Source organism: Lethenteron reissneri, chromosome 27, assembly GCF_015708825.2.
Source record: "Lethenteron reissneri isolate LAM-NWPU_2019-01 chromosome 27, ASM1570882v1, whole genome shotgun sequence".
NCBI lineage: Eukaryota > Metazoa > Chordata > Hyperoartia > Petromyzontiformes > Petromyzontidae > Lethenteron > Lethenteron reissneri.
The window spans coordinates 1,085,343-1,109,140 of NC_083805.1; the positions used below are offsets into that span (position 1 = coordinate 1,085,343).

Here is a 23,798-nt window from a genome sequence, read left to right on the forward strand (position 1 = left end):
GTTTCTGCCTGTGGGTCTTGTCCGTCGGTGTCTTTGTGTGTGTCCGTGTCTCTGAGTGAACGTCTGTCCGTCCTTATCTGCGTGCGTCTGTCTGTCTGGCCCCAGCGGGGAAAAATAATTGACTCGGGTCGTCGTGCACTCCCAACAGCACCACCGCGCGCGGGCGCTCGGTACGGCGCGGCGCGAGCCCGGTGACGGCGCCGCCTGCGTTGGCGCCCGGTCAGACGCCACCGAGGTGAACGGCGCTCCCCTTGTCGAGGCCTTGACGCGACGGACAGAGGCCTCCCCCTTGGGCACGGCACGCTCCAGAAAGACCCCATCTCTGAACGGGGCTCTGAAAGCGACGTTCATCTGCGTGCGTGCCATGTGACCCAACGCGTGACCCGGCGTGTGACCTAGCATGTGACCCAACACGTGACCCAACGTGTGACCCGGCATGTGACCTAGCATGTGACCCAGCATGTGACCCAGCATGTGACCCAGCATGTGACCTAGCATGTGACCCGGCATGTGACCCGGCGTGTGACCCGGCGCGTGACCCAGCGCGTGACCCAGCGCGTGACCCAGCGTGTGACCCGGCATGTGACCCGGCATGTGACCCGGCGTGTGACCCGGCGTGTGACCCGGCGTGTGACCCGGCGTGTGACCCGGCGTGTGCCGGGCAGCGTCTCTGACCTCGCCCTTCTTGACGGTGACCGACTGCCGCCGGGGCGTGATCTCTTCGTTGATGCTGGAGAGGAAGCTCTGGGAGATGCGCAAAGCGTCCTGGAGCAGCGGGTAGTCGGGGTGCGTCACCGGGGTGTGCTTCAGCAGGTCCTGCTCGCACCCACGCACCGTGCAACACACGTGTTCCCCAACACGCTCCCGGCACGTGAAGCCGATCGCCGGAGAGCCGCCGTACCGACCGGCGCGTGCGACGCGACACAACGGGAGAGCCGCACGGCAGCACGAGCACAGACTCGGCCACCACGCGCACCGCTGGACTCGTCCACGCACTCGTTCACTCGACGTTCACTCGACGTTCACTCGACGTTCACTCCATCACGGACGATGAGCAACGTCAGGGCAAAAAACTCGTTTCATTGTTAGCCAATAGTTCCTTTTTTGCTCTGGTTTGTGTCTCTAAGTTTGTGGCATTAACTTTTTGATTCATGTGGCCGGTTTTCTGTTGGGCGAGTCCCTAGAGGCAGCAACATCTTTGCACGGGTATTAATAATATAATAATAAAAATAACAATTTCAACTTGTAGCACAACGCACAGTATTCACTCGCCCTCAAAAGCAGAGAACGACTCAGAGGCACGAGGAGGAACCGACAGATCCAGCAGGAAGGCAGCAGCCACGCGGCGAACCAGCGCCAATCGTTGCCCAAGCTCTGTGGTCCTCTATATATTGAGGTGTTATCGGCCAATTAACGAGCGCTTACACGCGGGGGGAAACCGGAACGCCCGGAGAAAATCCCACGCGTGCGAGGGGGGAAAGGTGTATCTCTCAGGATTCCAGGCGTGCCCACCACCACCGCCCACGGTTGGAAAGCGCCGGTGGGAATCGCGCCTGCCTGGCACGAGGCCGGGCGTGCCGGGCGACCCCTCGCGTGACGCGCTGCGTGCCGCACTCACATGCAGGACTAGCGTGCTGCGCGTGACCTTGTCCACCGGCTTGTAGAGTAGCGCTGGGGGCGCCGGCGATCGCAGGGCGGGCGGGCAGGCGGACGGGAGGGAGGGGGGCAGGAGAGGCGGGAGCGGCGCAAGGTAGCGGGCGTAAACACAGAGTCAGGATGACCAAACACAAAGCTCTCTCTGCGCACGCATCCGCGACCCGTCGGAACTCTGTGCGTGTGTGTACACACGGATGTATGGATTAAAGAAGAGGTCCCGTGGACGCCCACACCAACGAATAAAAATACATTTGCCCCAGCATCTGAAAGTTCCGCACACCATCGCATCTCAATCATTCAAAAGCTCCATTGTAGGGTATTTTTGGCTACAGGGGACCCCCTCATGGCAGCTGCCCCCGTGTGGCAGACGGTGACGCAGAATCGAGTGGACATTAGTCCGCACCACCCAGGTGTGTGCACCTGGGCAAGTGCCGTTCACAAGCACCAGGCTCGCACGGCACACGAGTGCATGGCATGGCCATCACCACGCCCGACCGCCTTTGTCTTCCCAGTGCTGAATAGACGTAGGAGAGGCCTAGGACCGGTTCAAATATTTTCCATTCTTTTTGGTCATGAGTGAGAATCGAACTCGGTTGCCGGGTTAATGGCGCAGTGTGGTTAACCGCTGCTCCACAGCTCCCCACACGCACGTGGACACACAAACACAGACAACAAAGATCCCGCCGTATAGCCTGCAGTCGAATGTTAGGGCAAGTGCTGTTAGCGAGCACTTGAGGAGGTGGCTGGCCAACACCACGCCCGGCCGCCTTTGTCTCCCTAGTGGCGATGTTTACACATCACACCAAGTACTCATTTGAGGCTGAGTCGACCTAGGGGAAGCCCAGGAACGGATTAGATAACTGTCACTGGTGTCGACCGTGATCGGGAATCGAAACCGGGCCACCAGGTTCGTAGCGCAGCGTAGCGCTAACCGCTAGACCACTGCTACACAGACATGCGCACACACACACAGACACGCGCACACACACACACACATGCGCACACGAGCGCTGAATGCAGGGCTGTGCAAGAGCGCGTTGCTGTGTTCCGGTGTCCGTACCTTCCAGCGTGTGTTTGCTCGCGTGGTCCTTGGATTCTTTGGAGCTTCGGACCCTGAGATTCTGAGGTGGCACAAGAGATCCCAGCGATGCGTGTTCGTGAGCGCCGTACTTCACCACGCTAGTCAGCGCGAATCAGTGAAAGGTGGGTGGGGTGGGGGGGCAGGGGTGGCAGCCCAGGCCAGGTTCGGGACATCACTCGCCACTGGCGTTAGCCGTGGGCCAAGAATCGAACTGACGTTGCCACAGGAGCAAACAGCCGGCAGCAGAGACACCTCGCACGACGATGAATCGTTCTCCGAGCCGCCGACTTCACCTGGGTTGCTGGAACCCGGCACGTCGCTCGCGACTTATAGCCGCAGGCCGCAAATTAGACCCCCCGCTGCACGTACCAAACGCTGCCGATTACACGGCACTCAGCGGCAGGACAGATACGGGGCAAGGACGTTCAACGCCGTCACCGCCACCCATACGTTGTTTCCTCAACAAAACCGCATCGATCTCAGTGACACTCGCTCGTTTACCCACGGTGTTGCATCTGCCACCAGGTTCATTACAGGAATATTTTCGGAATTAAAATTTGTCCGGCGGGAGGAGGGAAATTAAAAGAAAACATGGATTCCTCCTCCTCCGCGTCATCGACGGGAGGGACGGTGACCTCTGTGCGGGTGACCTCTGCGCGTGAATTAAAAAGAAAAACCGAAGAACCGTGACGGCCGCTACCGCCGTCACGGCGCTGAGCGAGCGGCCGGCCGTGCGACGCTGCCCTTGTCCTCCGCTGCTCCTCCTCCCCGCCCGCTCCCTGTCCTCGCGTGCACTGTCTGGACCGGCATTTTCCGCCCACGAATTCGTTTTCTTAATTTGGCTTTCTCGCGAGCGTCACTCCTCCTCGTCCCCGGGCTCCCGGCGCTTCTTTTGTGCGCATCCCCTCATCTCTCTTCCTCCTACCCCTCTGTCTCCCACGATGTCTCTCCCCCGTCTGCTTTCCGTGTCTCCCGCCGTCTCCCCCACTGTGTTTCTCCCCCATGTCTCCCCTCGTCTCGCCCCGTCTACCGCTGTGTTTCCCGTGTCTCTCGCGTGCCACCCGTAACCTCGCCCGTGTCTCCTCCTCCATATCGCCCCCCCCCCCCCACCACGGAGCCACTGCTGACCCTGCCGCCGTGACCTCTCCACCGTCACCACCGCGAGCAGCGTGGATGTGGCAAGGGCACCGGTGTACGGAACAGACGGAGCCCCCCTCCTCCCTGTCAAATTTCCTGCAATCATCGCACCCCTCCAGCCCCCCTCCGTGTGCCAGAGCAGTCGCGCCCGGCCCGCCCCCCCCCCCCCCACCCCGACGGCGATGGCCACTGACCTCGGAGATCTCGGCGAACTGCGCGTTGGCCTGGCAGCATCTCTCGGCGGTCTCCACGGCGGCCTTGTAGTTGTCGATGAAGGCGCGGTACACGCCCAGCTGGCTGGCCTGCACGTGCACGCCGCAGAAGAGGCCGTTGGCGAACAGGCCGCAGGAAATGCTCATCGGGGCCTCGCCGGCCGGGTCGCGGGAGTCGCGGGAAATCGCAAAATTATAAAAACTAACGAAGACGACAACCACCGCACGCACGGCGGGAACTCCAACACAGGCAGCAGCTACATTCAAATTTTCCCACACAAAGGCACACGCACGCGTGCAGACGTGGCAAATAAAAAAAAGATCAAGCGCGGTGTTATTTGATGACAGCGCGACGTCGAGTAGGGCGGAGCGAATTGCGCGGGATGAGAAAGCGGCGCGGAGCAAACGACGCGGGACGACTGAACGGCAGAGGGAGAGAAATCCGAGCCGGCGGAGAAGAGACAAAGAGGCAGCGCCGGGGGAACGGGCGGGCGGGCGGGCGGCGGAGGGTTACACGCGCACGGTGAGAATGAGCGATCGGGAGCGGCGGGGCCGGCGACACCGCCCGATAGAGTCGCACCGCATCGTCGTCGTGGTAGCGATCACGACGCGAGATCCGAGACACGGCCCGCAGAAATAACCCCCCCCCCCCTCACTCCGTCGCACGTCCGCCAAGGTGGACGTGTAAATACGCGTTAAGGGGAAACGGTCGCGGAGCGGGGGGATTTAATAATTATATATTCCGGCGCGCCGTCGCCGCGGCAACCGGACGGGGCTCGATTCTCCACGCGCGAGCGCCCAGGGGACAAGGACGCGGCGGGGCCCGGCGCGAGCCTCGTCGGGGAACGCGCCGAGGGAAAGAGTTCAAGGAGGTGCGGTTGCAGAGGAGGGGTGGCGTGACGAGGAGACGCGCCAAGAAAATAGAGCCGAGGGAGGCGGCGGCCCAATCGATGAGAGGCTCCGCACGCGGTCCCCACGCTCCTTTGTGTGCTGCTAGCGGGTCGGAGGTCACCCCGGATACACCCCCCACCCCCCACCACCTACACCCCACCCCCACCCCCTACACCCCCCAACCCCCACCCCCTACACCCCCCACCCCCCACCCCCTACCCGCCCACGCCCTCCCAGTGCCCTCTGCTCCCAGTTTCACTGTAGCCGCCCCGTCACGTCGCACCGCTCCTCTGCGGCCACCGCCGGCACCGCCGCCACCACCGGCATCGCCGGCACCATTGGGCGCTAGTTACCAAAACAACCTGGCAGGTCGCGGCCGGGAATCGAACTCGGGTGGTGTCGGGATTGTAGCGAAGGGAGCTCATGCACCACGACGCTCCAGCTCTCCACACAAACACATCATACAAATAAGCGTGGGTGGTCTACCACACCCGGACGCCTTTGTCTCCCCAATGCCGATGTTTCCATCGGCATTGGGGGGGGAGGAGGAGAGGGGAGGGGGGGGATGGGGAGGAGGGGGGGGGAAAGAAGGTGGCAGGGGAGGGAAGAACCGAACGACGAGGGAAACGACAAATGCAGCTCGCAGTTCGACCGACAAAGGCCCTTTTGCTGCGGGAGTGAGGGGGACACGGAGATGCGGTCGGCGGGGGCGGTGACGACGTAGAAGGTGGCCACCGCGGTAGTGACGGCGGTGGTGGCGGTAGCGGTGGCATGGTGGTGACGTTAATGGCAATAATGGTGGTGGTGGTGGTGGCGGTGACAGTGGTGGTGGTGGTGGTGGCGATGCTGACGGCGGTGGTGGTGGTAGCTGTGGCATGGTGGTGACGTTAATGGCAATAGTGGTGGTGGTGGTGGCGATGACGGTGGTGGTGGTGGCGATGCTGACGGCGGTGGTGGCTGTAACGGCACCGGCGTGAGCACGGTGCGGTCGCGCTCGATGTGAGCGGCGAGGGCCGCGGCGCCGCCGTGCACTCCGGCGTCGGCCAGCTCCCTCCGCCGTGCTCCCAATTACCACGAGCAATTAGCGCAGGCGGTCGATGGGAGCAGGAGTGGGGGGGGGATTGTGAGCGGAGCCATGCACCAATCCGGAGCCTGCGTGCAACAGCACCGCGTGGTACGCTGCTCACTGCGTTTACTGCCGGGGGAGGGGGGGGGGGACTTGCGGGATATGCGGTGGGGTCGCACTGCGGTTCTGGTCCAGTTACACCGGGGATGTCCCATTTGGAATAAAAAAAAACAATTACAGCTGTTGTGAACATTTGAGCTGTATGGTTTATTTTTTTAAGCTCCACTCTGAGAATTGTGGAGCCATTGGGATAATCTGTGCAGAGATGTGGGATGTTCACGCAAATAAAATATAGGTCCAAGCCAGTCCCAGACTGCACTGCTACTGTGCGTGGGCAGCTCTGGAGGTGGTGGGCCCAGCACCACGCGCGGCTGCCTTTGTCTCTCCGGTGCTGATGTTTACACACCGCACCAGACACTCAGGATTAATCGACCTAGGGGAGGCCTAGGACCATTCAGGTATTCGCCACGGATGTTGGCCACGAGCGGGAATTGAACTCGGGTCGTGGGGTTTGTGGCGCAGCGCGCTGACCACGACGCGGCACACGTACGGTGACAGACGAGGTCACGGGGAGCCGCAGCCGAGGTTTGTGGCGGCGTGGCGTAGCGGCGAGAACACGAGACCCAACCGGAGGTGGAGAGACCTCCGCCGCTCCCCCAGCCCATCGAGGAGGGGGCGGGAGGCGGCGGGAGGTCCCCCCGAGGGGCCCCCTAGGAGGTCCCTGCGGCCCACGGAGGAACCTTCACGCCTCTGTGCCACCACAGCCCAACATCGCCACTTCACCCACGGAAACATTTTGCGAGCGTTGGTACAAATAGTTCCTAGCCGAATAGAGAAGGAAAAGCCGGGGACCGTCGATGCTGCAGCCGCTTATACGTGGGAGCGAGGTGATGGGCGGTGGGCACGGTGGGGCCGCGAGGAACTGTGTTGATGTGGGGGTGGCCTTCGTCTAGCAGTGGATGGAACTTGGCTGACGGTGATATTTTTTATCCTGCTTATCTTTTTCATAGCAGTTTACATTTTCACCCGTCCTCCAATGTCTCCCGAAGACCTCCGAATGAGATAACCGGAATGTGGTTGCCAAGCAGAGCCCCAAGGGCAAAAACGCCAAGCAGCCAGCAACAAACTGCACTGTTGAAGGTATAATCAATAAAATTTAGTGTTTGTTGAATTGAGCGAGGTTATCTTAAGAACTTGGGAAAAGAAACGATGATAATGACGGGAGAGGGAATTCCACAGTGAAGCGGTGCCAGGGAAGAAACAGGAAGAGAAGTGAGGTGAGCAGCAGTGTGGCGAGTGAGTGGGCGAGTGGGTCTGGTGTGGTGTTGGTCACTCACCCCCTCGTGTGCCGTGCTGGCCTTCATAGGTGCAACTACTCGATATAACAGCACTTGCCCCAACAGTCTGTTGAAGGCTATTCGGGGAATCTTTGTCTTTGTGGGTGTATGAGTGAGTGGGTGAATGGGTTGTTGCGGCCTGCAGTGTGGTGTTGGTGGTGGTGTTTGGCTGCGCAGGAGTGTGGATGAGTGAGTCTCGAGTCCTCAACATGGGTGGGGGAATCAGGGAGTGAGGCTCACGGGAGCAGTGACCACAGGCAGTAGCGGCGGGAGAGCGAGTGCCCAGAAGTGGCCATCAACCAGGATGTGAACTCTCAACTTGAAGACGGCGCGGGTCGAGTTCCTGTGACCCAGCAGGACTCGGCCCTATGCCATCAACACGGACACAATTCTAAATGAAACCACCAACCGTGCCAGCGTCTCCGCGGTTTTGCCAGACATGGCACCCTCGTTTGCCCACAAGCATGGCACGGCTACTCGTGGCGCAGGGCCCGGCACATGGGCCGGCGGCTTGGAGAGCCAAGCCCCCCGCCCCCCCCCACCCTGCCGGCTGTCGGCGGGCGGAGATGTCTAACCGTAACAAGGCGTTTATCTCGCACCACCTCGTGGCGCTTACTCTAAGCGGCGCTCCCGGCGCCGGTGGGGGGGGGGGGGGGAGCCTCGCTGGAGGCGGCGGGCTGCACGAGTGGCTTGAGAAGCGCCGCTCGGTGAAAATAAATAAATAAATTGATATATAAATCCCGCTTGAGCGCCGGCGCCAAGCGCCGCCGTTCACGACCAAGTGGGCGACGAGGAACACTGCCCACGGTGTCGGTGACAGGGCGAGGTGGGGCGGCAGGGAGCCGTGTTGTATTTGGGGACCTGCAGGCAGGCCTCGCCCGGCGAGGAAAGTTGCCGCCTGTCCCGGTTGTTCCCCAGGATGGGCCTTCTTTCGAGGCAGTCGCTGTCCCGGGGAATTTGTCGGTCTTCCTGGTGTTGGTCAGCTGCGTAGCAACAATAATAATATTACACCACTCAAGTCGACGCATGTACAGCTCTCCCCTCTTCCCCTATCGTGACGGATTCTAGCTCTTCCAATCATACGTCCAATTTTATTTACCTCAGGTTGCAGCCTCGCAGAGTGACAGGGAGCCACTTCTGGTAATAAATAGGTGATGCCTGGCAGGCCTCACAGACATCACCAATTAAGTTTGCCACTGATACGTAATTAGTATGGACAGCTACATCTTTCAGTTGGGTCCCCTCGCTCTGTTTCGACAATGCTTTAAATAGCCCGCTTGATTTTATGCCATCATCTCAAACACCAAAATGCCAGGAAATCCGTGACCCTAGCGCACCGCTCTATTTAATGCGTGATCTCTGTCTCGGCAGCGCCGGCAGCATTGTCACAGGACGTGCACGCACGGCATGCTGGGAGCCAATGCCTCGACCTCCTGCTCGGTGAGCAGCACACCTTTGTGTTGTTAATATTCACCTCTTGTCCGTATTTTCGCGAAATTGGAAATCGGTGACACTATGGCCTCGCCGCATTCTGTTGCTCTCTCATTCCACTCCGCCTCTCGAGGGGGTGTCAGTAAAGTTATGTTGGGGGGCTCCCAGCGGGGGGAGGGGGGGGGCGTTTGGCCGGGCCTTAAGATAAAGCGGCGCATTAAAAATAATAAAAGTGGAAATGGCCGCCGCTTTCTGCCGGTGGTTTTACGAGGAGGCCGCGGCACGGCCGCCCGTTATTCACCCCCCCCACCCACCACATCCTCGACAGTTTTATGGAAGAAAAAAGAATCAACCTCATCCCGTGTCCACAGGGCCCCCCCCCCCCACCCCCTTCCAAGGAGGACGTTTAAATTCCAGAGCCCCCCCCCCACCCCCCGCTCACACCTGCGCCACGAAGACAACGGCAAGAGGCGGCCGTGCGCCGCGCGGAGGAAACGCAGAAAACTAAACACGGCGTACGAGTTGGGATTTGGCCGAAAGTAAACACCTACATCACCATAACGTCCACGGTGTACGTCACCAGTAAACAAGATAAATTGTGATGCTGCTGCTGTGTTGGTAGTGGCGCACAAAGCACGGACATTGGTCAATAACGCTGCCCTATTACGAGGGAACAAAGTCATATTCGACGTTTCAGGCAAGGCCCCCTTCTCCGTATGAAATATCTATCGTCCACACGAGTCATGTACCGGTGGCAATCATCACAGCCCCTCTGCTACGGAGAAGAAGGGCCAGTGCCCGAAACGTTTCCCCCCTGGGCATTTTTCCTTCTTTTATGGTCACGGCGTCGCTTCGTCCCACAGACTTCCTGGGCCGCCGCGGCCTTCGCAGATCTTCGCTCAACTCTGACAAACAAAGGCACCGCTCAGGGTCAAAGGTCAGCCGTGAGAGAGGGGGGAGGGGCCGGGGGGGGCACCCGGCCGACGGATGCCGCCCGCACCGCAGAGTTATTACGACGCCCGGCACTTCTGGTAATTACCGAATCGCCAGGGGCATCACCGACAATGACGGCAGAGAAAATATTTGGACAACGGTTTGAGACAAAGGTCCCCCGCGTGGCCGTACAGACTGATCGGGACAAGGGCCGTAAGCGAGCTCCTATTAAGGCTGGCATGGAGCACGAGGAGTTGGTGTGGCCAGAACCACGTCTAGCTGCCTGGACGTGGTTCTGGCCACCGATGTTAGCCACGGTTCGGGAACTGTGTGCCACACGCTAACCACTGCGCTGAGGCTCCCTACGCACATACATACGATGCATTAATCTCACCATACACAAACACATCACCCTACATGGCTGGGAATCTAACCCAGGTCACCGGGTTCGTGTACTTCAAACAGACAAAGGCACGAAACGCCGAGGTGCGCCCTCCATCGCACAGGCGACAGCACGCGTGCCCTCACCAGCAGCCTTCGCAATGCCTCGCGCACTCATCCCGAGCGGAGTGACAACTTCCGCGCGCATTAACCTTTCCCGAGAGTGAAATACCATCACAACAAGAGGCCTAATCACAGCGCACATTCCAATAGGAGAGCTCTCCCACACAAGGCTCTCCACACACACACGCACATACATGTACACACATACCGTAACCCCCACCCAGGCCTCTTCATACACAAATGAAGACAAAGATCCCCCTAGAGCCTTAACGGACTACTGGGTCGCGTCCTGTTAGCGAGCGCCCATGAAGGCCGGCTCGGTGCAGGAGGTGGTGTGGCCAGCACCCCAGCGGGCCGCCACCTTTGTCTCCCAGTGCTGACGTTGATGCGCTGCACCGGGAGAGGCCTGGGCCCAGGTTGGATGAGGGTCAAAGTCGGGGTGACCATCGTTTCCCTCAACCCAAACATTCTCACTCTGGCCCACGTCGATTGTCAACGCTGTGCAGTCAACTGCGATGAAGTTCAATGTGGTGATCGCGGTGCCAAACGTCGGTACAGTTCCATCCCTGTCGTGAGTAAGCAGAGCTGTACGTGTGTGTACGTGTGCGCAAAGTGCAGCGGTGACAGGGGCACGTATGCAACTACGCATGCAGTGCAGCAGCGAGCGGGTACACAAGCGCGTGTGGATATGCGTGTTGCAGCACGCGGACCCACACGTGCTTGTGGTGCAGCAGTACGGAGCGGTGGTGTAGCGGTAAGCGCACTGCGCTACGAACCTGGCGACATGGGTTCGATTCCCGCTCACGGTCGACACCGGTGACGATGATCTAATCCGGTCCTCAGCCTCCCCTAGGTCGACTCAGGCTCAAATGAGTACCTGGTGCGATGTGTAAGCATCGCCACTAGGGATACAAAGGCGGCCGGGTGTTGGCCACTCACCCCCTCGTGTGCCGTGCCGGCCTTTATAGGTGCTCTCTAACAGCACTTGCCCATATAGTCTGTTAAGGCTACACGGGGGATCTTTGTACTTGTTTGCAGCACGTGGGTGCATGCGTGCGCGGAGTCGCGTGCGTGTGTGCGCGCTTCGCACTCACGAGCTTCTGGAAGAGGTCCCCGACGCGCTGCGCATGGCTCCACTGCTGCACGCGTGGCAGCAGCGCTTGGTAGAACTCGCGGTGCACCTGGTAGAGCTCCGCCACGCGGAAGAAGATCGTGTCGATCTGCTGCGTCGTGAGCACCGGCTGGGACGTCGTCGCCGCCGCCTTCAGCGGCCGCATCGGCTGTGGGGGGGGAACCAGGGGGGTCATCGGGGGGGCTTGGAGAGACTCGGGGATCATCGGGGGGGACTCAGAGGTCACGGGGGAACCAGGGGTCAAGGGTACAGCACCCCGAGATTCGTAAATTAAATTCGTTATGTTGTTTAAGGCGAGAGGGAAAGCGAGTCCCCCGACTTGGGTCTTTGCTCAAACGTCCTGGACGTTTCCCCACACATGCATCGCGAGTCGAGCAGCGGGTCGAGCTGGCACGTACCAGCAGCAGGGCCTCCAGGTGAGACAGGTAGGTCTCCTCGCTCGCCAGGATCCCGGAGAGAACCCACTTCCTCATCTCCATCCCCTTCTCCAGCTCGCCCTCACCCTGCGGCGGAAAACACAACGCCATCATCATCAGCACCAGCAGCCGCAGCAGCCACGGTCAATCCACTGCTAGATGAAGGCCTCCCTGCAAGCTGCCACCACAGGCCTGAGATGTGGCAAGTCGGCCAATGGGCGATCTGCTTGATGATGACGTCGTTGGCATTGTTTGCCACCACGCCGTCGCGGGGCCCTTCCTGCAGGGGGCGCAGCGCCAAAGAGTGCGTGGGATGAGCGTGGGGGGGGGGGGTCGCCAAGGAGAGAGAAGAGGGAGGGGGCAGACGGAGAGAGACGGGCAGGCAGACAGAGGGACACACCCACCAGGAGAGAAGCTCAGGCAGGGAGACAGCGACAGGGGGACAGGCAGGAGACGCGCAGAGAATGTGGATATAGTGCAAAGTAGAAAGGGAATTTGGGGAGATGGAAAGACTTCAGTGATGAGGGTGACAGCGGAGAAAGGAAAAGCATTGCGGGAGACAGAGAGGGAAGTTGGAAGCGAGAGAGAGGAAGTAGTGTGGGCAGAGTAGGAGCCGCAGAGAGAGCAGCAGTCAAACAGAGAGACGGAGAGCAGGTGGAGATGGTGAATAGTCGGAGAGACGCAGGGGGATGGAGACACAGGGAGACAGAGACACAGTGAGACAGAGAAACAGTGAGGCAGAGACACAGTGAGACAGACAGAGACACCGAAACAGAGACAGAGTGAGACTGTGAGACAGAGAAACAGTGAGACAGAGACACAGTGAGACAGAGACACAGTGAGACAGAGACACAGTGAGACAGAGACACAGTGAGACAGAGACACAGTGAGACAGAGAAACAGTCAGACTGAGACACAGGGAGACAGAGACACAGGGAGACAGACACAGTGAGACAGAGACACAGTGAGACAGAGACACAGTGAGACAGAGAAACAGTGAGGCAGAGACACAGTGAGACAGACAGAGACACCGAAACAGAGACAGAGTGAGACAGAGACACAGTGAGACAGAGACACAGTGAGACAGAGACACAGTGAGACAGAGACACAGTGAGACAGAGAAACAGTGAGACAGAGACACAGTGAGACAGAGACACAGTGAGACAGAGAAACAGTGAGACAGAGACACAGTGAGACAGAGAAACAGTGAGACAGAGACACAGTGAGACAGAGACACAGTGAGACAGAGACACAGTGAGGCAGAGACACAGTGAGGCAAAGACACAGTGAGACAGAGACACAGTGAGGCAGAAACACAGTGAGACAGAGACACAGTGAGACAGAGACACAGTGAGACAGAGACACAGTGAGACAGAGACACAGTGAGACAGAGAAACAGTGAGACAGAGACACAGTGAGACAGAGACACAGTGAGACAGAGACACAGTGAGGCAGAGACACAGTGAGGCAGAGACACAGGGAGACAGAGACACAGGGAGACAGACACACAGTGAGGCAGAGACACAGTGAGACAGAGACACAGTGAGACAGAGACACAGTGAGACAGAGACACAGTGAGACAGAGACACAGTGAGACAGAGACACAGTGAGACAGAGACACAGTGAGACAGAGACACAGTGAGACAGAGAAACAGTGAGACAGAGACACAGTGAGACAGAGACACAGTGAGACAGAGACACAGTGAGACAGAGACACAGTGAGACAGAGAAACAGTGAGACAGAGACACAGTGAGACAGAGACACAGTGAGACAGAGACACAGTGAGACAGAGACACAGTGAGACAGAGACACAGTGAGACAGAGACACAGTGAGACAGAGACACAGTGAGACAGAGACACAGTGAGACAGAGAAACAGTGAGACAGAGACACAGTGAGACAGAGACACAGTGAGACAGAGACACAGTGAGACAGAGACACAGTGAGACAGAGAAACAGTGAGACAGAGACACAGTGAGACAGAGACACAGTGAGACAGAGACACAGTGAGACAGAGACACAGTGAGACAGAGACACAGTGAGACAGAGACACAGTGAGACAGAGACACAGTGAGACAGAGACACAGTGAGACAGAGACACAGTGAGACAGAGACACAGTGAGACAGAGACACAGTGAGACAGAGACACAGTGAGACAGAGACACAGTGAGACAGAGACACAGTGAGACAGAGACACAGTGAGACAGAGACACAGTGAGACAGAGACACAGTGAGACAGAGAAACAGTGAGACAGAGACACAGTGAGACAGAGACACAGTGAGACAGAGACACAGTGAGACAGAGACACAGTGAGACAGAGACACAGTGAGACAGAGACACAGTGAGACAGAGACAGCAATCGTGGAGATCGAGCCACCGAAGGAGGAGTCAGGGCTCAGACGGAGACAGAACGAGACACAGAGACACAGAGAGGGGTTGTGGGTGTCTCTCAGCCACGACACCGGGCCATTACCCAAAATGTCACGGATTACTCCCTCTCTCTCTCTCCACTTGTTATCTTCCCTTTCGAGTCGTGTTATTGACGAACGTGTTGGGTTTTTAGCGAGGGAGGCAGGGCGTGTGTGAGTGAGCCCACGTGCCCACGTGTGTGTCTGTGTGTGCGAGCCCACGTGTGTGTGTGAGTGAGCCAGCCCACATGTGTGTGTGTGAGTGAGCCAGCCCACGTGTGTGTGTGTTTGTGAGTGAGCCCACGTGCCCACGTGTGTGTGTGTGTGTGAGCCCACGTGTGTGTGTGTGTGAGCCCACGTGTGTGTGAGTGTGCCCACGTGCCCACGTGTGTGTCTGTGTGTGTGTGTGAGCCAGCCCACGTGTGTGTGTGTGAGTGAGTCCACGTGTGTCTGTGTGTGCGAGCCCACGTGTGTGTGTGAGTGAGCCAGCCCACGTGTGTGTGTGTGTGAGTGAGCCCACGTGCCCACGTGTGTGTGTTTGTGAGTGAGCCCACGTGCCCACGTGTATGTGTGAGTGAGCCCACGTGCCCACGTGTGTGTGTGTGTGAGTCCACGTGTGTGTGAGTAAGTGAGCCAGCCCACGCGTGTGTGTGAGTCCACGTGTGTGTGTGAGTGAGCCAGCCCACGTGTGTGTGTGTGAGCCCACGTGTGTGTGTGTGTGTGTGAGCCCACGTGTGTGTGAGTGTGCCCACGTACCCACGTGTGTGTCTGTGTGTGTGTGTGAGCCAGCCCACGTGTGTGTGTGTGAGTGAGTCCACGTGTGTGTGTGTGTGAGTGAGCCAGCCCACGTGTGTGTGTGAGTGAGCCAGCCCACGCGTGTGTGTGAGTGAGCCAGCCCACGCGTGTGTGTGTGTGTGAGTGAGTCCACGTGTGTGTGTGTGAGTGAGCCAGCCCACGTGTGTGTGTGTGTGAGTGAGCCAGCCCACGCGTGTGTGTGAGCGAGTGAGTCCACGTGTGTGTCTATGTGTGTGAGTCCACGTGTGTGTCTGTGTGTGTGCGGGCCCACGTGTGTGTGTGTGAGTGAGTGAGCCAGCCCACGGGTGTGTGTGAGCGAGCCCATATGTGTGTGTGTGAGTGAGTCCCCGTGTGTGTGAGGGAGGCAGGGTGATGTGTAATGTCGCGCAAAAAACCATCTCCGACGTGCACTGCCATCTCATCGTCACGCTCTGTGTATTTAGGTGGAGACGCGGTGAAGAAGCAGTCGGCCTGAAGCCGTTTTACAGGAAAGAAAAAGGAAGTGACAACGGCGTCGAAATCATAACGCTGCAGATACCGAGTGGCAAACGCATGGGAGGAGAACAACATTGTTGGTTACGTGCCGCCGGGATGACCCCAGCAGGAGGTGAAGCGCTTCATCGTCGACGGAGCGCCCAGCCACACTGGGGCCGTTAGCCACACGTGCGAGAGAAGGGAGATCGCAAACCAAGGGGAGGATCGAGATGAACGTGAAGGCCTCTCGCGCCGGGGTTCCAGGCGCTCGCCGTTCGCGAGTTCGTCCGCTGGGGCCGCGTTCTATGCGACGGGGCCACGCGTTCCGAAACCGTGTGCGTCAAGTCGGGCGAGCGTAATCACGAGAGCGACACCATCGCCACCACCGCCACCACCGCCGCCACGACCGGGTCCCTGGCGACCGGCAAACAGCGCCGGGGGGGGGGGGCTCACCGACAGCAGCCACCGAGCTGCCTAGGAACCGCGCGGCGGCGAGAGAACGACGCGACACGGTGGGGGGTGGGGGGCGTGGAGGAGGGGGGCGTGGAGGAGAGGGGACGCACGGGGACGAGGAGGGGCCACGGGCGTGGAAGCAGAGGAGGACGAGGGGGGGGGGAGTTTCAGACAACTCTCGAACGCGCCATACCCTCCTCTCCACCATTTGGTGCGGAGCCAAGAGCTCCATTACTGTGATGCGGGGCCGCGCCCCGCTCTCTCCATCTTCCAGGGAGGTCCGCCCCGCACTCTTGGCTCAGCTGCTCGTAATGACATTAGCTTATTATTCTACGCCGTACCCGCAAAATTTAATTTGTCCAAATAAAAAAAATGAAAGTAGAATTTCCTTGGGTGTTTTTTTAAAAATAAAATTGTCTCCACCTTCCCTGCCGACGGCAGCAGCGTCGGATGTGATGCGTTCTGCCGATGCTCTCTCTCAACGACTGCTCACGATGAGGGCTCCGCCAAAACCAACCGTCTCCCCGTCACCAAGTGGCACGGAGCACGGAGCCGTCTCACCACCAGCCCCGGCTCGCCTTGCCGCGAGTTACCAAACCCATGAAGGCCGCTGCGAAAAGCGGAGCGATCAGCGCTTTCACGAGCCGTGCCTGGGAGCGAGAGCGGCCAATCAAATGGTGCCAGCACGCGGGGCTTCACTTTTCCCTACGGAACATTCGCTGCACGTGACTTAGTGGTAGCCGCAGCCACGGCGAGAGGAGGAATACTGGATGTGGTGTGCCCATCGAAATTCTATGACGTTCCACGGTGGAACGTATTGCGAGTGGTTGGTCCGCACCCTGCTGATGTTTAAGAGCTCCGTGGATTTCTCTCGTGACCTCACTTCCCCGTACAACCGATCTCAGCTGCCACGATCAGCTGGCTCATCTGCCGGTCACCCACCAACCCCTTTCAGCTGCTGCCAGTGGCAGAGCTGGCGGCCAAGGAACTCCAACGCCGATGAAACAAAACGATATCACCGCCGATCATGCTCCTCCGAGTGTGGTTTTCAGTCAGGCATTGTTGCGGCGTGAATGTTCATGCACGGGCACGGTTTACAAAAAGAGGAAGTGCCGGTAGCGACTGAATGCCGCGTGGATTAATATCGGAGTGCGCGTTGACGATGCGCTATGTTTAGCATCGCTGTAAAGCTGCTGCTGCTGAGAAGAGGAATCGAGAGGCGAATGGTTGGACTAACACCGGGCACAACCTGGGTCTGGTTCACAGGACCAGCGGGCGATGCAGGATCACGTCGCGTTATAACGCGCAGACACAATGGGCACCGCTCGCACGCGGGGTGTGTGGGGGGGTGTCGCACCCCGTGCAACCACACTCCGAGGGCGACGAAGCCTCGAGTGGGAGAGATTCTTGTTAACCCGTCGCTCGCCCCGGTAGAGCCAGGGTGGAGCCAGGGTGGAGCCGTCCCGGTGCTGCGGACACGAGAGGGCGGGCACCGGCTCGATGGGGGGGGGGGGGGATGACAGCGCGAGCCAGGAGGCGTCGCCGCGACTGTCGCTGGGCAAACCGAGCGAGCCTGGGCAGGACTCGTCGCTGCTGGCACGGAGAGAGACTGAACATGGACGAGTGGCGGCCTGAAGGAGAGAACGCGGAGATGCAGCCAAGGAATCGTCCCGTGTGCGGGTGCAAGATGGCTTGTTGGGTAGCCTGATGACGAGGGAATTGCCGGTTCAGGAGGCCTTCATCCGGCAGCGGATAGACCATGCCGATGACGACGACTCGGACGCCGGCGATGCTGTGCTAACGAGAGCGGAAGCTGACTCGGGGACACGGAGCGGACTTCCTCGATCGATCGGTGCGAACCGCTCGTCGTCTCGGAGCGAGGGAGCGGGAGCGGCGGGCGGCCGCACGGGTGGGAGATGCGCGGCGCCGCCGCAGGTAGCGCGCCGCAGACGCTCGCCGGGCGGCGTTGATGAACGCCGGTGCCGAGCACCCCCAGAAGGGAGTGAACTCGCAGGGTCATCCCGGCAGCTGTTGTGCGCGTGTGTTTACACGCGGAGATGAATGACCCCAGGTCTCCCTTGCTAAGAGGCTTTTTGTCCGAACGGGTTGTGGCTGGCGTGCAACGTTCACATTGGTACTGTACGAATTAGGGAATGAATGCTGCACGATCGTGACTGCGTGGAACGAGTGTGCGAAGCGAGATGGATTCACAGTGGCTGTGGTTTGCGTGTGTTCGTGTGTGCGTGCGGCGAGATGAAAGCACCACACGACTGTGGTGTGCGTGTGTCCGTGGAGAGCGGTTGGCACTGCACAACAAACCCCGACCGCGGCTAACATCGGTGGCGAGTGATCTGAGCACCAATCCTGAGCCTGCCCGAGCTCAACTCAGTTTTAAATCGAGCACCCAGCGGGGTGTGTATATATCAGCAGTGGGGAGACAAAGGTGGCCAGGCACAGTGTGCCCTCGTGCGCCGTGCCAGCATTCATCGGTGCTCACCAATAGCGCTTGCCCCAACAGTCGATCCGGGCTACATGGGGGGTCTTTGTCTTCGTGTGCGTTGCAAAGCATTCCCCACACGGCCGTTGCGCGCGACCGCGTACGCGCCAAGTGCCGCCCACGGGCAAACACAGCAACCCGCGCGGGCCAGCGCGGTGAAGTATGGCCAAACAAACCCCCACGACGCGCACAGCGTGGGGGTTTGCCGCAGGGTGCTGGAAACGATTACGAATGATACCGTTCCGGCGAGATTCAAATTCCCCCTCTTGGCAAGGGCGACCCTGGGGCCGCTGCCGAGACGATCGTCGGGACGGACGCCGCGAGTGCCCACATCTCGACGGCCCATTCAGACGGCGACCGCCCACTTTCATCCTAACCGCCGCCGAATGGGGTACGCGGACAACGACCAGCGGCGCCGCGGCTCCTCGAGCCGGGCGGCGCAGCCCCCGGGGAGCCGCCGGCAGCGGGGACCGAGCTGCCGAGCCCCCGCGGACGCTCGCGACCGCCGCCAGGGTGCTGCCCAACCACCCCCTACCGCCCGCACGGACGTCAAACGATCTCCTTCCTCTGCATAATTAACGGCTTTTGTCATTCAGCACGGGACAATACGGGAGGCTAATGAGGGCGGGGGGAGGGTAGGGGGAGGACGGGGTGGGGGGGTGGCAGGGCCCTCGCTCAAGTTGGCGATGGGCGGGCAGCGCCACCGCGGCAGATCCAGGACTGCTCGGACGTGGAGGCCGCCGCCGCCACAACCGACAGCACCGTCGTCAGGTCGGCAACGACGGCACTGGCGCTCGTGCATCCAACACGGGTGACTCGCTCCGGTCACACCACCGCTGCCCCCCACCCGGCCCACACCGCCGCCGGCGCCAGCCGGTCATGTCCGTGGAAGGCGAGCGGCGACCGCGGCGGCCGCCCCGGCCTGGTCCATGGGGCGGGCGCAAGGGGATCCCTCGGACTAAACTCTCCTCAGGAGGAATATAAATATATAATAGGGGACGTTTCGGGCAACGGCCCTTCTTCAGGGAGAATAGTCGAGTCGCCCGCGTGTCAACGCGGCAGTGGCGGCGGCGTCGTGGACAAAGCGGCCGTCGCTTGAGCCGCACGGGGCGACCTTCCCACGGCAGGCTCACGTCGCAGGCTCGGGTGAACCGCGACTGGCACGCACGCAACGGGTCGGCTCCCAGGCCTCCTCAACCGTGAGCGCTAGGTTTAATGAACGCTCGCGGAGTTTCCCCTTTTATGTAAAGCGAGCAGTTTCCCTCCACCGCTAACTTCTTCTTTCGTACTGCGGCCGACGTAGATGCAGAGCGACAACTACGACGTCACGTTCAGGTGGTCAAGGCCAGTCAACGACGTGTGTCGCCGCTGCGGATCGGGCATTGCGTCGTTTGTGCATCAGGTATCCGTAATCTGCTGCCATGAGTCACAGAGCCGAGGGAGTTTAACGGCTCCCTCACTCGCCCGCCAGAGCTCGGAGTTGCCACCACTTGGAAGGGTCGCATGAACATTCACAGCTGAACGTTCCGAGGTGAACGCCGACAGCTGAACGAGTCCCGTGCGCCACACCGAGCGCTGTCGTTCGCCGTGACGTACCGGCGAGCGAGTTTCACGACCCCTCCTTCAGGAGGGTCCTGCCGCATCGCGACGTTTGACGGCTCCGCGCGTTTCGCTGCACGTGCCGGACGTCGGCGTAGCGGTGTCAACCCCAGCGCCCCGGCGACAGCCGCAAAGAGCGAGGATGCGGCGACAGTGACGGCGGACTCGCCACAAGGAACACGACACACATCGACGCCTCACCGCGCGGCGCTGCTTATTTCCCAGGATGCCTCGTGGGCCTCACCAGGACAGCGGTGAGATTCCAACTCATCGACAAAGTGCCACGACCTTGTCGCAATGCACAGGAGCTAGCGGTGGAGGGAAACCCACACATGGTCACGTGGTCCCCACCGCAGATGGCGGAGCGTAACCCTCGCCAGCCACCGCTGCCGCCTGTGAACCCTCCGCCACTTCTCGCCGCGGGCAACGTGGGACCCCCTCCACGGCCCCCCGCGACCGCCCAACCCTCCCCCCCCCCCTTTTCTCCACTCCTACCCAGCCACTCCCCCTCCCCTCTCTCCGGCCCACGACTCCAAGCGCTCGTGGTGGATGCGTGCGACGGAAGGTTCACGCCGTGCCGTCGCTCACTCGGCTCGAGCTGCAGCCCGCAGCCCGCCCCCCGCCCCCCGCCCGCCGTGGGGCTGCGGCTCTCGAGCTCTCCCCTCCGCTTTGTCGACGACGTCCCAGGGGACGGCGTGCGGCGAGATCTGTCGACCACTACCAGCACTACCATCACTACCACCACCACTAACACCACCACCACCACTAACACCACCACCACTAACACCACCACCACCACGACCACCACCACGACCATCACCACCACCACCACCACCACGACCACCACGACCACCACCACCACCACTAACACCACCACTACCACGACCACCACCACCACCGCTACCACCACCACCACTATCACCACCACCACGACCACCACCACCACCACTACCACGACCACCACTACCACCACCACCACCACGACCACCACCACCACCACCACGACCACCACCACCACTACCACCACCACCACTACCAACCACCACTACCACGACCACCACTACCACGACCACCACCACCACCACGACCACCACCACGACCACCACCAACACCACAAACCTCACTTGCACAACTACAAGTACCACGATCGCCACCGTGACCACCATATCCAACGGCTTCAAGCGGAGCCGTCGACAGCGGAGCGCGGTCCCCCTCCCCCGAGCCCCACCCCTCCCCCACCCCACAGGTTAATTAATTAACGGGCGCAGGTAAACGTGAAACGGGGGGGGGGCGCGACGCCGTCTCCGCGTGGATCCCGCGCTCGCGAATCTCCCCCTCCCGCAGCGTCGCCACATCCCGCTGTGCGGGACGCGGCCGTGCCGGCCACGCACCACCGCGGTGGCACAACCACCACGGCGGCACAACCACCACGGCGGTACAACCACTCCTGTGGCACGACAACAACACACGCACCACCGTGACCACAACTAAACCACAATGTAGGCATCACTGCTCTCACACATGTAAACCACATAACCAAACCACCACTGTGGCACAACACCACCGCCGCCCCCCATCATCACCGCCGTGGCACGCGCGGCACGGCACCAACCATGCGGCGACAGCGGCGGTGGCGGCGTCGGGAGCAGCGCCGCAACGCCAACGCCCGCATCGCCCGTCCAACTCTGCCCACGCAGCGCCCCCCTCACCCCACCGCCACCACTCCCCAAGTCCGCCCGGCACCCCACGCCGCACCGGCAGCAGCAGCGGAGGCAGCAGCCCCCCCCCCCCGCCCCCCCCCCCCCCCCACCTCGGCGGGACGGAGCTCCGTGACCTCCACTCGCCCGCCCACACCCCCGGCGCTGCTCAGATCACCATCGTCCCCTCGTCAAGGGAGGGAGTCGAGGAGGGTGGGGGGGGGGTCGCCCGCTCTCTCCCTCCCTTCCCTCCCTCCCGCCCACCCAACCACCGCCCCCGACTCGGGGGAAAACTACAGAGCGATTGTGCAGCGGCCACGGAAAAAAACACGGAGCGCTCGAGACAGAGGGGGCAGTGTTCCACAAGAGCTCGGCCCCCCCGCCCCCCGCCCCCCCACCCCACCCACCCCCATCCCCCGAGCTTCATGGTCAAGAGCCGCAGGGAGACGCGTGCCGAGGTGCACAGGCAGCGGAACGAAATGGTTTTTATCTGCAGAACGAAATCATTTCAGCGGGAGCGAGAAATGGCAGCGCGCGGGGCGCGGGGCCGTCACGCCGCACACAGCGGCTGCCCGCGGCCTTTTCGAGCGTGCAGGCGGCGAAACTGCGCGGGGCCCAGGGGCCGGAGACACGGGGAGGGGAAAGCGAGCCCCGTTCCATTGGACGAGGGGGGCACCCAGTTCAGTGCTTGCGGAGGGGGCCATGCCAACCACGCCACAGGCGACACACACCTCCCAGATATCCACACGAGGGTCGCGCTGCTGGAGTTGACGAGGCTCGGTGACTTTCTCAGGAGGGTCTCCTCTTGTCATGTTTTCGGAGTAGAGTGCGATGATGATGGTTGTGGCGTGTGTGATCCCAATCGATTCCTCTTCGGATAATTTTCGCAATTTTTCTAAATGGGACCATAACGCCGGGAAATTTGACGTCCGCTGCGAATCAGACAGCCTCTACATGCAAGTCGAGGCTTCGCTGCGTAAGTCTACGCGTCTCAGCGAGTCTACAGGTCTCTATGCGGGCGGCGTATGTGTTGAGGTTGGCCGGGGCCCTGGCACCGTCAGCGCACCACCGACAGCACCGACAGCACCGCCGCCTATCGCACGGCGGGCGCACGCCGCGAGGATCGCCGCGAGGATCGCCGCTCACGGACGAACGAATGGACACGCCGCGCGTGCGTCGTGCGCGCGGCAAACGAAGGCCACGGCTCTCGCAGGGGCGGCGGGGCAAGGTTCGACTCCCATCGTTGCCAATCCCCAGCACGGCCGCGAGCGCCGGGAAGGGGCTCGGCAAAGCACGGCAACGAGGTGGGCAGTGAGGAGGTGCGATACGAGGTGTACTGTAAGGAGGAGTGACACGCAGAAAATGAGGAGCAGGAGAATTAGGAGCATTCGGATGAGGATGAGAATAAGAAGCCAGCGGAGGAGGGGGGAGATGAGGGGATGGATGAGGAGGGGGAGGCGGTGCGCTGCCCGGCAGGACCCACCATCTTGCCGGCGTCGAGCGCGGCGGCACTGGCGGCGGCGCTGGCGGCGGCCGCGGCGGCGGCGTCACGGGCGCCCCGGATGCGCGCGGCGGCGTGTGGGGACGAGGAGGGGGAGTCGTCGATGTAGGGCATCCCCTCGGGGGGCGGCCTCCCGTCGTCGCCCCGCTCCGCGTCGTACACGTAGCCTGGGGGCGGCACACCGAACAGGGACTCGCCTGGGGGGCCGGGCGGGGGGGGGGAGCAGGGGAGAGTTCACATGATAGCGACAATTAAAATCGCAGATTACCCGCAGCGGGGATTCCTTTCTCGAGCGCCGCCGCCGATCCGTGCGGGTCGTGGCTGGGATATGTTAACTATCTCGCCTGGTATACAAGAGGTCGTGGGTTCAATCCCGACCCTGAGCCCTGTATAGTTTGCGTGTCTCTCCCCGGGGTCGCGTAGATTTTTATCCGGGTCCTCTGGTTTTTCCCTCCACATTTAGAATCAACACGCGATTAGAGTATTTGGCTGCTATAAATGTTCACGTGATGAGGCA

General features: G+C 60.8%; 1 protein-coding gene across 1 annotated transcript in view; it reads right to left on the minus strand.

Annotated features, from left to right (window-relative positions):
• LOC133348306 (breakpoint cluster region protein-like) overlaps positions 1–23,798 on the minus strand; it is a 57,976-nt gene that overhangs the window by 17,348 nt on the left and 16,830 nt on the right. The window contains exons 2-8 of the mRNA XM_061561043.1: positions 23,264–23,478; positions 11,839–11,943; positions 11,403–11,588; positions 4,069–4,176; positions 2,717–2,777; positions 1,619–1,671; positions 676–816 (exon numbers count right to left, since the gene is read on the minus strand). Coding sequence (XP_061417027.1) covers positions 676–816; positions 1,619–1,671; positions 2,717–2,777; positions 4,069–4,176; positions 11,403–11,588; positions 11,839–11,943; positions 23,264–23,478 — 869 coding nt within the window. The remainder of the gene's footprint in view (positions 1–675; positions 817–1,618; positions 1,672–2,716; positions 2,778–4,068; positions 4,177–11,402; positions 11,589–11,838; positions 11,944–23,263; positions 23,479–23,798) is intronic.